General features: G+C 42.9%; 1 protein-coding gene across 10 annotated transcripts in view; it reads right to left on the bottom strand.

Annotated features, from left to right (window-relative positions):
* Positions 1–18,765, bottom strand: part of MARK3 (microtubule affinity regulating kinase 3) — a 158,052-nt gene that overhangs the window by 36,507 nt on the left and 102,780 nt on the right. For 6 of the 10 annotated variants that reach the window (XM_068254216.1, XM_068254215.1, XM_068254218.1 and 3 more), the window contains exons 14-15: positions 17,122–17,225; positions 10,117–10,278 (exon numbers count right to left, since the gene is read on the bottom strand). In XM_068254216.1, the coding sequence (XP_068110317.1) occupies positions 10,117–10,278; positions 17,122–17,225 (266 nt within the window). The remainder of the gene's footprint in view (positions 1–10,116; positions 10,279–17,121; positions 17,226–18,765) is intronic. The other 4 variants (XM_068254219.1, XM_068254220.1, XM_068254221.1 and 1 more) reach the window with 1 other exon arrangement.

Below are 18,765 nucleotides of genomic sequence, written 5' to 3' on the forward strand. Positions count from 1 at the left end.
AGTGGCAGTATTTGACCGAACTGGTCGAATACTGCCACGGGGGATCCTGCGCAGGACCGGGCACCGGGAGAGGAGAGGGAAGGCTCATTAGGACCGAGCCTTCTCTTTCCTTAGGTGAGTTTCTGACTTTTATTTTTTAACTTAGTAAACATTGACTTTAAAGGACAACTGTAGCGAGAAGGATATGGAGGCTGCCATATTTATTTCCTTTTAAGCAATACCAGTTGCTTGACTCTCCTACTGATCCTCTGCCTCTAAGGCTTTTAGCCATAGACCCTGAACAAGCATGCAGCAGATCAGGTGTTTCACATTTTTGTCAGATCTGACAAGATTAGCTGCATGCTTGTTTCTGGTGTTATTCAGACACTACTGCAGCTAAATAGACCAGCAGGGCAGCCAGGCAACATATTGCTTAAAAGGAAAAAATATGGCAGCCTCCAAATAGCTCTCACTTCAGTTGTCCTTTAAGCGGCATTTCTCACTTCAGATTTTCTTTCAGCTACAGCTTTCTGAAACATCCACTCCTTGATATTTTCAGTCCAGCTGGAATTTTTTTTTTCCAGTGAGATTTCTAGGTCTCATTTGTAGTCTTGCCTCTCGGTCGACATATTTGGGACAGCTCCAAAGGGAGCCTCGCCGGAAGCATCTAACCAGCTCAACTTCGTCTTCTTACTGAGGAGTACCAATGGCTGAATTCTATCCGGCTAAACTTCTTTTAAAGGGAACTTCTCATTTAAAGATATTTAAACATATAAAGCTGTTTTTTTTCTGGGTCTCATAATTTAGTGTCTCTACCGCGGTCTAGAGGCAACCTGGTAGGATGCCAACAACAGATTGTAGAAAAACTGTGGCACCAGGAAGAAACATGTACAAAACATGAAAGCACACAAACTATATGCAATGAGTGTACTGGGCTGTGTCTGAAGCTGAAAATTCATCACTACATGGCAGGATGGCTAACTACATAGTAGCCATTCAAAAACCAGCTAGAATGGTGATCCTCTGGCTTTAACACTTTCAGTCACTCCCCTGGAACTTGTGTAAGTTTCCTAACCAGCAAATTTCTTCCAAGTATTTTAGGAATTACAGCCAGAGCAGCAGTAGCCTTAAATTACACCTGATCCAGGGAAATAAGCAGAGGTATGGTCATGCTGGGCCCACAAATCTCTAAGTTGTCCATTCCTCCTTGTTGAACCCACCATTCACTCCTTTAAAGGCCAAAGTCACATTTTCAAAGAGGCAGACTTGCTGCAACATTTCCTCTAATCACTCTCCCCTTACTTGCCCTATTTACTGCTATTGGGGGCAGGGAAGAGGAGCGATTGGAAGGGTGATAGGAAGGGAACATTGCAGCAAGCGGGCCTTTCCCCGTTTGAAAAAATGACTTCAGCAAAGTCAAATTTAGCAAGATGTAATGACAGAGATTGGGGAAAATGAGGAAGAGGGGAGTGGACAAAGCACAGAGGTATGTGGATCCATCATGCATGTATCGGACGTTACCGTAGGCAGCTTTGTTTCGAGTCAGGTATACTTTAAGGGCTGTTTACTGTGCATGTGTAGTATTGCATGGCAATAGGCAAAAGCATCAGTACCATTTCAATACACTGATGGCAAGGGGCCTGCAAAGATACAAATTCTACCTGAAGAAGATAGAAAATGGCAACAAGTATGTCCTGTCCTACATCTACATTTATGAATGGTATTAGCAGTGCTGATGGAAATTGGCCTGTATTTGAGGTTTAGTGCCCAGTAAGGTTCATTCACATCTACCTGCATTTCAAATATTAGAAAACATTATATAGTATATAATGGTAGTGTCCTAAAGCCAAACCTGTTCTATATCTGGCACAAGACAAAAGTTATTTAAAAAAAAAAAAAAAAAAAAAAACAAGTCAAAACAATCAGCAGTTGCAGCGTTCTATCCTGATGGCTTGCAGACCGTTCATCCTCTACCTACCAAGTTCTCCTATTGGACACTGAAAATTATATTAGTTAAAAAAAAAACTTCCAGGGAACCTGCCCAAACAAAACTAGAGAGAGGTGGGATGCTGTAGGACGAGCACAGCCCGGCCAGCCCCCGCTCAGCAGTGCCCGACTCCGGCGACCTGGAAGAGATCAACTCGGGTCTTCTACTGCTAATAGCCCCCCCCCCCCCCTCCCCCTGCAAACGTCCTTTGCCCGCCATTGGTACAAAGCGATGCTCCAGTCACAAACTCGAGGACCAGAGCATCGTTTTGTACCAGCGCAAGCACAGGAATCTGGAGTGGGGCGGTTTTGGGCGTGGCGTAGAAGCCCCAGGGAAGTTAATTTTTTTCTTCAGGGTGGTTCCAGTACTTTTTCAAGGATTCTTCAAAGTGTCTAATCCTTTTAGATGCAGCCATTTGTTGCACTCCCCCGTACAATGCTGCCAAAGAGAACGGCTGTATTCCCCCATAAGACACCTCCTGCTCTACTCTCTCTATCTATATCTATATCTATATATATATCTTGGTAGACAGCCAATCAGGTCGTTAACTACTTAAGTAGTTGAAATCTATGCCCCGTTTTGATGGCTATCTGGCTGCCAGGGCATAGATTTCAACTCACTGCCGCTGCGCGCATCCACTGTTTTCACCGATCTAGCCGCTGAATCCCCGCTGTCTCCCGTCGCAGCTCACTCGCTCTGCCTGTCTCTATGAAAGGCTCAGTTCCTTTGAGCGGGTCAGGAGCTGATTTTATTGGCTCCTTGCATTGTCTCAATGTAAGCAACTCCCATTAGCTTCCGTTGAAAGACAGGCTCAGGAGCCAATGAAAGCGGCTCCTGATCGGATCACAGGAACTTTGCCGTCAGAGAAGGCAGAGAGGATGGCCCAGGTTCCCGTCGTGCAGCAGTGACGGTAGTTGTGGTGAGTATGTGCAGCAATCGTAGGGATTCCGCCGTTTCTCTACCAGCAGTCTCTGGTCCTTCTGGTTAAAGGGATGAAACTTTCAGCTGACAAATCTATAATTTGTATCTAGCTCTACTGATGGGTGGCTTCCCTGACCAACAGGAAGAAGTTTCAGCCCACTTTACTCGGACTACTGATTGCTTTCACATGTAAAGCCTCCATGTACGTTTTATAATAGGAGAAGTTTCCATTAGCCAGGATTGTAGTAGCAGGATCACCTGAGTGATGCACCCCTTCACAATTTAGGATAAAGACACTGTAAGTCATGTGTCCATTCATGTCTTGGAGATCAGTGTAGATGTGAATGTATGTGAATGTAGCCATTACAGACCTTACCGTATTGAGGAGCCATGAAGCCAAACACTTGATGGTTTTACAAGTAAAAACAGAGCGGAAAGAATAGAATGGAAAACATCTGAATATAAGCATATACAGTACTTCACACAAGAACAGAATGACAAATGTTATGTATACCATTGATCACAATTCACGGTGGCAGGAGAACTTAGTACATGGCACTGGTGAGTGAAGACCTGCTTTGTTACTTTTTAATCATTGTAAAAACCTGTAACAGCATCTTAGAGCCAACCTGTTATTAAAATAGAATTATTTGCCAGCAGTTAGGAGACTGTTGTGGAGTTATGGCCAGTCATTGTCACATCTGCACATGCCCCCACAGGCTAGTTTTGGGCTACTTATGCAGAAAACGCAGCGCCTTATGAAGCCCTAAGCAAACCTAACCCATGGAAGCCCCAAAAAGTTAAAAAATGGCTTACCACTCCTAAATACCTCTTAATATGCCTGTACGTACCTATAATTGCCCTTAAAGAGGAAGGGGGAAGTCTACATCCTAATGAGGCTTTCCCTGTTGTCCGCAGTAGCCCTGATCCAGGGCTGGGACCCCTGGAGAGCTGCAGGCGGCAACATTTACCTTTTTGGATCCAGCGCAGGCGCAGTACCATCTTCCCCCTCTGGCTCCAGCGGAAATAGCCGAGCCTGATCGGGTCCACTCTACTGCGCAGGAGAAGATGGTACTGCGCAGGATCCAAAAGGTAAATATCGCAGCATGCTTCAGGCACTACTGCGTCTGCACATCTCCGCCAACATGGGGAGCCAGTGCTGATTGTGGCTACTGTGGAGGAGGGGAAGCCCAATTAGGATCCAAAAGCTTCCTACTAAGGTAAAAAAAAAAAAAAAAACAGGAGCACTTTTTTGTTTTCTTTTATTACAGATTCTCTAACCTTTTTAATGCAAAGTTTGGGCATTTCCCCCATACACTTTTTTTTTTTTGGGGGGGGGGGGCGTTCAATGCCTGTATAGAGGAAGCATACATGTAAAAAGGCCGCGGGGAACTTTGGGTGCAGGGTGGATGGGGACCAGAGGCAGCAATAGCAAGACACAAAGGCATGTCGTTGTGCAAAGGAAATGCCTCTGCATGCTCTTAACATTTGAAATACATTTAAAATGCATGTTCTCCAGAAACTGCTGATTTGGTATATTTAAAAAAAAATATGGTATATTTTAATAACAGGTCTGCTTTAAAGAACACTTCTGCCAAAACATGAACTTTAAGCAGGAGGTAAATGAGGCAGCCTGTGGTCAATACTACTTACCTGTGCTCTACAGCCAATCACTAGAAGACCAAGTATAAACAATATGCTACCAATAAAAAAAATGTTGCCCATAGCAACAATTTTTTTCCTATACAGTACTTGGTTGAGCCAGAAGCTCCTCAAGCAACATTTTCTCTTCACACTTGCACTATGGGCTACAGAACGGAATCTGCCAGTAACAGCATCAGTGAAAGGCCCCTTTTACAGTTAATCAGTTACTCTCAGTTATAACGGAGACAAGTGATTTTCAAAGTAATGACCATGTTTTCCTAGGGCACAGTTCCCACTATATGCATTTTAACTAAAATCTTTTTCACAATGCACTGCTATGGAAAAATGCGTAATAATGCATACTAATGCATACCATCGCAATAAGTGGCCACTAAAGATGAGCAGGAGAGCATTCTAGAGAAAAGGCACAACGGAAAGGCAGCTTGGTCATAAAAGCAAGTATTTCCTGACACAGGCTGCCCCAGCAACTCCCAATATCAACAGTTACACACAAATCTTTTGTAGTCAATGTAGAAAGCCCAATTCCAGCATAAGGTAGATGGGGGTTAGAAACATGATTTTTATTGCTGTCTTTCCCCAGCATTTCCTTCCTATCAATTAATTTAGGGTTAATCTCTGTAGACGAAACCGCAACCCAATGAAAACTTTGTCCAGTGGAGAAGTGTTAGTACTGATTCTATGCAGTTATTTATCTGGGATGAACCCCGGGACTCACAATCCTCAGTTGTCTATAGCAATGTCAATGAAACTCCGTGTTCTCCCCAGGCTCTTTTAGCCAGGTGCTCCACCCGGCTAGTTTTAGTGAGCACCCGGCTGTCATCAGCTCACCTTCTCCTTTGCTGTAAGCAGAGTTGTGCAGAGAAGAGCTGGCCCTGCATTCTCTCATCTCGCCCCACCCGGCTACTTTTTCATGCCACCCGGCTGGAAAACATTTCTGGGGAGAACACTGAAACTCTATGGTCACACTAAGAATACAGTGAACAAAGCCCAAACATTACTCAATCATCTGTTAGATAATAAGGAGTAATACAGCATAGCACCTGTCTAACAAATTACATTTGTCAAATACCTGGTCAGTAATCAGGCACCGGCCAGCTTCCTGCACCAGAATGTTATATGTTGCAACTCTATGGTGCAGTGGATAGCACCATCACCTTGCAGAGGTAGGTCCAGGTTCAAACCCCAGCAAGGGCACTATCTGCAAAGAGTCTATGTTCTCCCCATGTTTGCGTGGGTTTCCTCCAGGCACTCAAGTTTTCCTCCCACATACCAAAAAAACACATAATTGGCTTACCCGTAAATTGGACCTACGCTACGATGGACATATGACTATGGTAAGGATTCGATTGTGAGCTACTCTGAGGGACAGCTAGAACTAATTATATACTCTGTACAGCACTGCAAAAGATGTCGGGCCTATATAAATGCTAAATAATAATAACAATGAATAAAATTGGTAATTTTTAACAATATTAATTAACAAGAAGCAAACATTGGCTAGATACAGTGGTTTGCAAAAGCATTCGGCCCCCTTGAAGTTTTCCACATTTTGTCACATTACTGCCACAAACATGAATACATTTTATTGGAATTCCATGTGAAAGACCAATACAAAGTGGTGTACACATGAGAAGTGGAACGAAAATCATACAGGATTCTAAACATTTAAAAAAAAAAAAAAACTGCAAAGTGTGGTGTGCATAATTATTCAGCACCCCGAGTCAATACTTTGTAAAACCACCTTTTGCTGCAATTACAGCTGCCAGTCTTTTAAGGTAGGTCTCTACCAGCTTTGCACATCTAGAGACTGAAATCCTTGCCCATTCTTCTTTGCAAAACAGCTCCAGCTCAGTCAGATTAGATGGACAGCGTTTGTGAACAGCAGTTTTCAGATCTTGCCACAGATCCTTGATTGGATTTAGATCTGGACTTTGACTGGGCCATTCTAACACACATAGGTTTTGTTTTAAACCATTCCATTGTTGCCCTGGTTTTAAGTTTAGGGTCGTTGTCCTGCTAGAAGGTGAACCTCCGCCCCAGTCTCAAGTCTTTTGCAGACACCAAGAAGTTTTCTTCCAAGATTGCCCTGTATTTGGCTCCATCCATCTTCCAATCAACTCTGACCAGCTTCCCTGTCCCTGCTGAAGAGAAGCACCCCCAGAGCATGATGCTGCCACCACCATATTTGACAGTGTGGATGGTGTGTTCTGAGTGATGTGCAGTGTTAGCTTTCCACCACACATAGCGTTTTGTATTTTGGCCAAATAGTTCCATTTTGGTCTCACCTGACCAGAGCACCTTCTTCCACATGTTTGGCTTGTGGCAAACTGCAAACGGGACTTCTTATGTTTTTCTGTTAACAATGGCTTTCTTCTTGCCACTCTTCCATAAAGGCCAACTTTGTGCAGTGCACGACTAATAGTTGTCCTATGGACAGATTCCTCCACCTGAGCTTTAGATTTTAGCAGGGCTGTGGAGTCGGTCCAAAAATCCACCGACTCCGACCCCTCAGTTTAGGATTCCACCGACTCAGACTCCACGACTCCGACTCCTCTAATTTGCATATTACAATTTTGTTGATTAACCACCCTGGCGTTCTGATTAAATCGCCAGGGTGGCTGCGGGAGGGTTTTTTTTTAAATAAAAAAAAAACTATTTCATGCAGCCAACTGAAAGTTGGCTGCATGAAAGCCCACTAGAGGGCGCTCCGGAGGCGATCTTCCGATCGCCTCCGGCGCCCAGAATAAACAAGGAAGGCCGCAATGAGCGGCCTTCCTTGTTTTGCTTATATCGTCGCCATAGCGACGAGCGGAGTGACGTCATCGACGTCAGCCGACGTCGTGACGTCAGCCGCCTCCGATCCAGCCCTTAGCGCTGGCCGGAACTTTTTGTTCCGGCTACGCTGGGCTCAGGCGGCTGGGGGGACCCTCTTTCGCCGCTGCTCGCGGCGAATCGCCGCAGAGCGGCGGCGATCAGGCAGCACACGCGGCTGGCAAAGTGCCGGCTGCGTGTGCTGCTTTTTATTTCATCAAAATCGGCCCAGCAGGGCCTGAGCGGCAGCCGCTGGCGGTGTTGGACGAGCTGAGCTCGTCCAGACCGCTCAGCTGGTTAAAAGTATGTAACATGAAATTCGTCTCATAACTGCCAACGCTTAGGAATTTTACAAGACAACTGAAGTGAGAAGGATATGTAGACTACTATATTTATTCCCTTTAGACTAAAACTAGTCCTTAGTAATAGTACTTGTAAAAGGTACAAACCGGAACAAAGAACATCTATCAGGCCCTAGGCAATGTAAGTGTGGGTACATGTTAGAATGATGTGCAGGTACTCTGCAGGGGAATGAGGAGATTGTAAACAGACAACACCTCTGTGTTCAATGTGCACAGCATTCTCAGTGGATTCCCTGCAGCTCTGTGAGGAGTGCATATGTAGAGTATAGTACTACTGTGTAACAAAGTAAACCTGAGACAGATGAAATTAAAGTTTTATACATACCTGGGGCTTCCTCCAGCCGCCTTCAGGATAATCAGTCCCTCGTTGTCCTCCTCCACCACCTGGATCTTCTGCTATGAGTCCAGGTACTTGAGCCAGTCTGGCGTAGTGCGCATGAACACACTCCACCGCTAGGAGCATACTACACCTGTGCAGCACTATTGCGCAGGTGCAGAATGTTCCTGGCTGTGGGAGTGGCATGCGGCCGGACTGCGCTGACTGGCTGAATTACCAGGACTCATAGCAGAAGATCCGGGTGGTGGAGGACAGTGAGGGACTGATTAGCCTGAAGGGGGCTGGAGGAAGCCCCAGGTATGTATAAAACTTTACATCCGTCTCAGGTACCCTTTAATTTGTAGTCACCAAACCAAATTTTAATAACATATCAAATTATTTGATTTCATCAGCAAAGGGAGTGCATACATTTGCATAAATCAGCATCAGTGCAGAATTATTTCCATCTCATTGACCATCTCTATTAGTGACACAGCTACACATCAGGCTTTATTCTTACAGCATAGATGTTATTTAGTATATATAAGAGATTCCTGTGTACGCATCATATATACAGTCACAATCAGATATGTATATCTGACCTTAAAAATACGGGGACTGCTTTATTGAAGCAGCACAAGTAACTAATTTTGATTGGTTTATTTCATTTTTGTGGACTAAGCACAGCTATTACTGTATATATACATTATTTTTAATGACTATTATCTGAGAAATAGAACATTTTATCATATTTTCTATTTTAATTACAGTTACAAATTCATTAGGAGTCGGAGCATTTTTTCCCGACTCAGACTCCAGGCACCCAAAATTGCCCGACTCCACGACTCCGACTCCTACTCCACAGCCCTGGATTTTAGCAGCTCGTCCAGAGTCACCATGGGCCTCTTGACTGCATTTCTGATCAGCGCTCTCCTTGTTCGGCCTATGAGTTTAGGTGGACGGCCTTGTCTTGGTAGGTTTACAGTTGTGCCATACTCCTTCCATTTCTGAATGATCGCTTGAACAGGGCTCCGTGGGATGTTCAAGGCTTTGGAAATATTTTTGTAGCCCAAGCCTGCTTTACATTTCTCAATAACTTTATCCCTGATCTGTCTGGAGTATTCTGTGAACTTCATGGTGTTGTTGCTCCTAATATTCTCTTAGACAACCTCTGAGGCAATCACAGAGCAGCTGTATTTGTACTGACATTAGATTACACACAGGTGCACTCTATTTAGTCATTAGCACTCATTAGGCAATATCTATGGGCAACTGACTGCACTCAGACCAAAGGGGCTGAATAATTACGGACACCCCACTTTGCAGTTATTTATTTGTAAAAATTGTTCGGCATCATGTAGGATTTTCATTCCACTCACGTGTACACCAATTTGTTTTGGTCTTTCACGTGTAATTCCAATAAAATTGATTCATGTTTGTGGCAGTAATATGACAAAATGTGGAAAACTTCTAGGGGGCCAAATACTTTTGCAAACCACTGAAATTTATGAAGTCTTTCCTATCCCCGACATACATTTTTAAATTTGTCACAGGTGGGCAAATCTTTACTGCTGGTACGTGCATCACTGTGGAACACTGTGTTCAGAAGTCAGCAGAAACGCCTGATTTCCCAGAAGGCTCTAGGAGGTGAATTCTGCATAACTTACACCCACAAGGTTTAGCCTGGGCTGTTGTGTACACTGTATATAAATGTAAATAAATCTACACCAGGGAACCAGACAACAGTAAAAATAAAAAAGTTCTGATTCCAAAACTACACATTTTGCTGGATTTGGGCTTGTAATTGCAGGAATTGAGATATCAGTTTTGTGGGATCCACAAATGACATTACTATGAAAGACATACAACATTTTAAAACCTTTAGCTACAAGACAGGAAAAGGAGTAATAAAATATAGGATATATAGTGGCCCAGCATACAATACAAAACCAGCCTTGTATTAACACTGGGGGACAGACCAACACTGAGGGGCGGGGAACATGTTAGTTTGACATTACTTTATTGAGGGTGGAGGGGTATATTCGGTTTATTTGTTGAGACGGATGAATTCTTACGCAGGCCCGAAGTTATCGCCTTCGCTGGTAATTGGTGGCAACATCTCCGAGTGTCTGGAGGCTGACATGGACATGGATTTCGGATGCCTCAGTCGAGCAAAGATGGAGGATATGGCGAATACTGAGGCGGGACTAGTTGCATAAGCGAAAATTCCTGTCAGGCTGTGATGGGGTGGGGGGGAAATAGGTTTGGGCAGACAGAACAGTATAATGGACCAATAACACAGGCGCAAATGATAAAGAGCAGAAAAATCGACAAAATAAAATAAAATTACTCTTGTACTGCCATGCATCGCAAAAAAAAAAAAAATTACAGTGCACATTAATACAAAGTCAACACTTCCTCTACAGCTTGTCCATTCATGGGCAAAGTCATGTGTAGATAATGCCTTCTGCTCCCTGAGACACTATAAATATCTTCTAGATTGCAGCCAGTGCGCCCGGCTACAGAGCATAATGAAATATGAATGTGGATTTAAAGAGCACGTCCCTCCTGTGAACCGCTTGGCTTCTTGAGAAGCTGGAATCTAGCACTGCCTGCCAATGGCCACGGGCAATGAGGTGGCCTGCCGGCTCAGATTCACTGACATCTCTGTGCCATGTCAAGCGGCGTTAAGCAAATTCTCGCTCAAGCGCCACAACACATATCGACCTACTTAACACTACGTGTGGAGACTCGCTGGAACAGAGGAGGGGAGAGAGGAGGTCTAATACATATTTCAGTAGTAACACTGAACATTTACTACTGCATCTATATCTATCTATAACAACAACAAATAACGTTTGTAAAGCGATTTCTCCCATGGGACTCAAAGCGCATAAGCATGGCTCCGACCATCGTGGTACAGAGGAAGAATTTTATAAGTCTGGAAATGCCAGGCTAAACAGGTGGCTTTTCAGTCTGGATTTAAATAGCTCCAGGGATGGTGCAGTCTTTACTGGGTGTGGCAGGGAGTTCCAAAGAGTAGGGGCAGCATGACAGAAGGCTCTATCCAGATTTTTTGAGAGTGACCAAGTTTATAGAACTTGCTGATCTGAGGTTGTGAGAGGTGTGGTCAGCTTCAGCAGGTCCTTCATGTATCCAGGGCCCAGATTGCGCAGGGATTTGAATTTCAGCAGTCCAATCTTGAAGAGTATTCTCCATTCTACTGGTAGCCAGTGCAGTGAGCGAAGGATCGGTGTAATGTGACAGTTTCGAGGCTGGTTTGTTAGCAATCTGGCAGAAGCATTCTGCACTAATTGCAGGCGACGCTGGTCCTTTTTGGGGAGGCCAGCATAAAGGGCATTTCAGTAGTCCAGCCGTGATGTGATGAAGGCGTGGACTAGGGTTGGAAGAACCTCTGGGGGAATCAGATGTTTAATCTTTGCAACTTAAGCTGCTCCAACAAATCCTCTCTATCTATCTATCTATCTATCTATCTATCTATCTATCTATCTATCTAGTGGGATGCAAAAGTTTAGGCAACTTTGTTAAAAGTCATGATTTTCCTGTATAAATCGTTGGTTGTTACGATAAAAAATGTCAGTTAAATATATCATATAGGAGACACACACAGTAATATTTGAGAAGTATTATCCGTTTATTGGATTTACAGTGTGCAATAATTGTTTAAATAAAATTAGGCAGGTGCATACATTTGGGCACGATTTTCATTTTATGGATTCCAAAACCTTTAGAACTAATTATTGGAACTCAAATTAGCTCTGTAAGCTCAGCGACCCTTGACCTACATACACAGGTGAATCCAATTATAAGAAAGAGTATTTAAGGGGGTCAATTGTAAGTTTACCGCATCTTAATTGTCTCTGAAGAGTAGAGACATGGGGGTCTCAAAACAACTCTCAAATTACCTGAAGACAAAGTTTGTTCACTATCACGGTTTAGGGGGAAGGATACAGAAAGCTGTCTCAGAGATTTCAGCTGCCTGTTTCCACAGTTAGGAACATATTGGGGAAATGGAGGACCACAGGCTCAGTTCAAATGAAGGCTCGAAGTGGCAGATCAAGAAAAATCTCAGATAGACAGAAGCAACAAATGGTGAGAACAGTCCAAGTCAACCCACAGACCAGCACCAAAGACCTACAATATCATTTTGCTGCAGATGGGGTCACTGTGCATCGTTCAACCATTCAGCGCACTTTGCACAAGGAGATGCTGTATGCGAGAGTGATGCAGAGGAAGCCTTTTCTCCACCCACAGCACAAACAGAGCCCCTTGAGGTATGCTAAAGCACATTTGGACAAGCCAGCTTCATTTTGGAATAACGTGCTGTGGACTGATAAAACTAAAATGGAGTTACTTGGGCATAACAAGGGGCGTTATGCATGGAGGAAAAACGACACAGCATTCCAAGAAAAACACCTGCTACCTACAGTAAAATGTGTTGGTGTTTCCATCATGCTGTGGGGCTGTGTGGCCAGGGCAGGGACTGGGAATCTTGTCAAAGTTGAGGAACGCATGGATTTCACTCAGTATTAGCAGATTCTGGAGACCAATGTCCAGGAATCCGTGACAAAGCTGAAGCTGCGCTGGGGCTGGATCTTTTAACAAAACAATGACCCTAAACACTGCTCAAAATCCACTAAGGCATTCATACAGAAGAACAAGTACAACGTTCTGGAATGGCCATCTCAGTCCCCAGACCTGAATATAATTGGAAATCTGTGGTGCGAGTTAAAGAGAGCTGTCCATGCTCGGAAGCCATCAAACCTGAATGAACTAGAGATGTTTTATAAAGAGGAATTATTATTTATTGCATTTATAAAGCACCAACATATTACGCAGCGGAATGGTCCAAAACAACTTTAATTAGAATCCAGACTCTCATTGGAACGTACAGGAATCGTTTAGAGGCTGTAATTTCTGCAAAAGGAGGATCTACTAAATATTGATTTCATTTCTTTTTTGTGGTGCCCAAATATATGCACCTGCCTAATTTTGTTTAAAGAATTATTGCGCACTTTCTGTAAATTCATTAAACTTCATTTCACTTCTCAAATATCACTGTGTGTCTCCTATGATATTTTTAACTGACTTTTTTTATCGTAACAACCAACAATTTATACAGGAACATCATGATGATTAACAAGGTTGTGTAAACTTTCGCATCTATATCTATACACACACACACACACACACTTCTATTTTTAGATCTCAGGTTTACGTTAAAGTAGGATTATACTCCCAAAACTAAAATCACAGTAACTACTTTTAGGTACATAAAACAGATGAAAGCATTCCGTGTGTAAAATAGTTTACTTTCACCGTAGAGCGCAGAACAAGCTTGCTTATCTCCGGCTAATTGGCAATAATTTGCTGGCCAGGAGACTGTCTTGAATCTGCTCCCTTCCTCTGCTGAATACACAATGCCCTGGCAACAGCTGATTCACTTCAGCAGAAAAAGAGGGGGGCAGAGTAAAAACACAGACATAGAATGTCTCCTGGCCGGCAACGATTACTTTTACCAATTAGCCAGCGATATGAAAACCTGTACTGTTCTTTGCAGTGAAAATAAATATTTTTACACGCAGGGAATACCTGTGAATGCTTTCAAATGCTTTTTTATGTAACCGAGTAGTTGCTAACATTTTAGTTTTGAGAGTACGTCATCACTTTAAAAATATGTATTTGCAACATTTTCCTTTAAGTCTGAGAAGGAACACCCATAATGCATCACTTCAGGACAGAAGGTAGAATATGCAAATTATTCCTTTATGTCCATGAAACATAACCACCTCACGTGAAGGGGAGGTTAGCAATACATTAATTATAGAAGACAACGTTTGAAGTTTATGTAACCACCTGAACAGATAGATATTGTGTGAATGGATATTCTCACAACTAGCTTTCATGGTCTTCTGCAGCCTAGATGCACATCTACTGTAGTCTGCAGGGACTGGGACTTAACTCATGGGGCAATAGATTGGGAGAGAGTCTTGTTCAGACATGTTCAGTTGCTATGGCAGTGAAGGCAATGCACATAACAGAACAGGAATGGTAAGGAGGACAACTGGCCTTGGCTGGTGGTCAGACAAGATGATCTGGCAGTCTGGATGTCTCTCCAATGCATATAGAGGAGAGATATAAGGTAGGGAGACAAGCCACATGCTCGTTTCAGGTCTGTAATTCAGATATTACTGATGCCAGAATGATCAGTATGACTGCTGGGCAACTGGTATTGTTTAAAAGAAAAATATGGCAGCCTAGAAATGTCTAAACTCCTTTTAAAAATTGCACCTGAATGGCACTTTGGCCAGCAGATGAGGCACTGAACTGCCCAACAAGCACACAGCCTGCTGAACTGCATGTTTATATTAAACACAGGAGTGTGCACAGAGTCATTCCAAAATGTTCTAACGGCAAGAGGGCACCAATAGCTACACCACAGCTCTTCCAGCTGGCTATTGCACTTGCATGTGCTTAAAATGAGGCCCTGATCAACTATGCAATAGTGTAGTTGAATATATCAATATATATCTTTGATATGCATATTCTGAAGTGATGCATCATGAAAGTTTTTCTTGAACACAAGTGAAATTGCAAATACCTTCTGCTTTCTGGAAACGCAAATTTATATTTAGCGTAATAGTTTGTATCCTTAAAACCTGGAGTCCCAGTTTAGGATGGTTGAAAAACTCAATTGTCCTCTAGAAAACCCTGAAAGCTCCATTGGCTACTACAAAAATGGATAGAAAATCCTGTATGGACTGACCCAGTAGACTGAAGAACCCATGGTCTGGACAGCATATTTAACGTAGCAGGGATTGAAGTCTATCCCTCCTCTCATCCAGTGCTCTTCAGTAGTGTATTTCAACCTACTAGCTGCTACCAACTACCTTATCCACAGGTACTTCCTCTGCTGATGAAGCATGAGATCGACTCCGTTAAAGAAGCCAGTATAGACCTAGTACAATGACTGCCTCACTGAGGTGCTGAGGAACTTGAGCTACCATTATCAGGACAATATGTATAAAGTTACAGGCCAGCTGAAATGCTTTCTAGGTGTAACAGTTTCTTGTTTCTTTGTCATGTAAACCTCTACGCACTAATCTGGCTATATAAAAGTATGGAATGGGACATCTGTACAGTTTACAAAAAAAAAAAAAAAAAGGGTTCTAAATGATCCCTATCAACCATTATTTATTAAAGAGAACCGGTCAAAAAATGGATTATGCAAGAATGTTAAAAAGCTTCATTCACAGCTTTACCTAGTCTATGGATGACGTTCAAGATGAGAGCCTGCCTGGCCAAAAGCAGCATATGCACAGGATCGGATCTACAGATACCAGTGAAAGAAGACTAGAGGAAAATTGGAGCAGTCCCCCAGAGCAACCAATCAAATTTCAGCTTCAAAAAAAGAAAAGTACCCCATCTTAAATACTTACTACAGGCAGTCCCTAGCATTACTTATTGTCCATAAATTATTGCTGCCAGTTTATCCTTTTGGTTTTGTGCCCTCTTTGCCTACATGGGTAACGTCATGCTGCCTGTAATACAGGAACAGCAGCTTTTAAACACCCATGCATTCTCCAACTCCATGCAAGTTGACCAGACACTGCTGTCTGAAGTAGGTCTAAAAGTGCATGCAGACATTAAGAAGGAATTGTACTGATAATAATTTTTTTTTTCAATATTAATCTAGAAATTAGTGTTTGCTCCCTGTAAAGTGTTCCCCTCTCCTTGCTTTACATTCTGAAATTTATCACAGACGGTGACCTCTTAAGTCCTGTCAGGTGATCTCTGCGGAATGTTTGGTTATGGAGCTCTGAAGCCTAAAAATTAAACATATAGGAACCCATTTTAAAAAAAAGATGGGTTATGTTTGGGGCAGTAACTATTTTAAGGCAATTTTTTTTATGTTACAACCCCTTTTAAAGACAAAAACTACCGCACAACCACCCGTTGTGGACAACCGCTCCGGTTTTGCTCTACTTTTCTCTGCATCTGTCTAAATGATAAATGACTTCAACCATCTCTCCGCTCATAGGCATGAAACAGATTTGTAATTTTACATTCCTCTTAACTATGGAACTGCAGAATTTTACAATCAGCGACGAGTTGGGAGAGAACAGATGTTGTGACAGACAAAGCAGGCAGTCCCTAGCATTAGTTATTGTCCATAAATTATTGCTGCCAGTTTATCCTTTTGGTTTTGTGCCCTCTTTGCCTACATGGGTAACGTCATGCTGCCTGTAATACAGGAACAGCAGCTTTTAAACACCCATGCATTCTCCAACTCCATGCAAGTTGACCAGACACTGCTGTCTGAAGTAGGTCTAAAAGTGCATGCAGACATTAATTTTACATTCCTCTTAACTATGGAACTGCAGAATTTTACAATCAGCGACGAGTTGGGAGAGAACAGATGTTGTGACAGACAAAGCAGCAAATGTCTTAAGACGGGGAATGATGGGGTGAAAAGGGTACTTAGCCTTTGCTGTCATTTGTAGAGAAAATACGAAAAGCAAATCCAAATCTTTAAAGAGGGATTGTCAGCCATAAAATCAAAGTCCATTTACCCACTGCCCGGTGTTTATTATGCAGCCTGCAAGCTTACCCTGCATTGCAAGCATTCCAATATAATCAGAAATGTTTCTGCTGTAATAAAACTCATCTCAATCAGCCTGGCTCTATTTTTTCCATTTCCAACAAGAAGGAAGCTTGTCATCTCCCCTCCCACACACTGCTCCTCACTGATTGGCTGAATGGCTGGCCCTGCTGCCTCAAAGAACACGTCATCAGAATTATAATTAGTTAATAAAACTCTTCCATAAGTACAGTGTTGACCAGTTCTCTTTAAATGCATGCCGAATATCAAGCTACCAAATGTTGCTAAATAAAAGCATCAGTAAGAACATATTTAAATTAGTCACAATGTTCAATAACCATATCCAGATAAACAGAATGAAATACACATGTGAAAAATGCCTAATGGGATTTGCTCAAGTCCTGCGTAAGAGTTCTGGTTGTGAACCTTCCACCAGAGCCCCAACAGTACTGGTTACCTGTTCTCTTTGCCATTCTGAATAACAGAGTTCCGGTCAGTAGACGCTCGCTCGTTACAAACATATGTATTCCGGCGGGTCATCCCACTGGAGGTAGAGTTACTCTGAAGGAAAGAAAAACAAAAAACATACTGTCAGTTCCGGCAGCGTAAGTACAAATTCCGTGTTTGGAATCCCACTGAATACTAATTGCCGGCACCCTCGTCTTGTGAGCTGACCTTTAAACGTTTACCCTGTGCTCGTTTGGGGCATTTTCTGGCAAGGACACGATCTAATCCTGCTTAAATGTCAGCTCCCTAAGCTGACACGGTTTTCCACAGCGAGGGGGGTGAGAAAACTGTACACGACAGGCACACTCGGTAATGTTTTGGGTGAAAAAAACAAAAAAAAAAAAACAAAAAAACACCATCCAGCTTGCGCAAACACATTTGGAACAGGAAATGTTAACCCTTTAAACACCGTGTTCACAAGATCCTTAAAGGACATCCGAGGTGAAAAACTGATGAGAAAATCTGTATCCATTCTCCTCCTAAAAAGAACTTTAGATTTGCACACAGTTTTATTTTACATTTAAATCTAGTTTTTAGGTTTTTACTGTTTCATTGTCGTTGCTCAATGATGCCTTCATTGACGTACGCTAGAGCTCAAATCTATAAGTTATTGACCCTCTTTATCCATTTCCTGCTCTCATAAGCCATTTGCTGACAGGAAAGTATTTTATGGCTTTAATTACTAATCAGTGAGGGTTATGCTATAGTCTGACCCAGACAGAAACTGTCACTTGCATACCTGCTTTTTAACCCTTTCAGACAGAGAAAGAAAAAAAAGGAACACATCCTAATTTGTGTGTTTGGCACCAGGGCCGGGCCGAGGCAGGAGAGGCTCCAGCCTCAGGGCGCAGTGTAGGAGGGGGCACACAACTCACTCAGCTATCATTCCCCTATTGTGTTTGAAGCAGAGCGCAATAAGAAAAGGGGATACATGGCAGTGACTGAAAGCCAGACAACTAGAGATTATAGTGTTGGGGGTCCTGGGGCGCCTCTTAGTCTAATAGCAATCAGTGTGCGACAGCTGGAGTGGAATGGATGTGGGGGGGGCGCACTTTGGAGTCTCAGCCTTGGGTGCAGGGGGAACTTGTCCCGGCTCTGTTTGGCACTATACATACATATGCCCATTTCATCATGTCACGTGTCCTTTAACTTAAAGGATACCCGAACTGACATGTGACATGAGACAGACATGTGTATGTACAGTGCCTAGCACACAAATAACTATTCTGTGTTCCTTTTTTTTCTTTCTATGCCTGAAAGAGTTAAATATCAGGTTTGCAAGTGGCTGACTCAGTCCTGACTCAAACAGGAAGTGCCTACAGTGAGACCCTCACTGATCAGAAATTCCAACTATAAAAAATGTTCCTAGCAGAAAATAGCTTCTGAGAGCAAGAAAGAGGTAAAAAAGGGAATTTCTTATCAGTGAGAGTCACACTGTAGTCACTTCCTGTCTGAGTCAGTGAGCCACTTGCATACCTGATATTTAACTCTTTCAGGAAGAGAAAGGAAAAAAGGAACATAGCATAGTTATTTGTGTGCTAGGCACTGTACATACACGTCTAGCTCATGTCACATGTCAGTTAGGGTATCCTTT

This window comes from Hyperolius riggenbachi, chromosome 9 (genome assembly GCF_040937935.1).
Source record: "Hyperolius riggenbachi isolate aHypRig1 chromosome 9, aHypRig1.pri, whole genome shotgun sequence".
NCBI classification, from domain to species: domain Eukaryota; kingdom Metazoa; phylum Chordata; class Amphibia; order Anura; family Hyperoliidae; genus Hyperolius; species Hyperolius riggenbachi.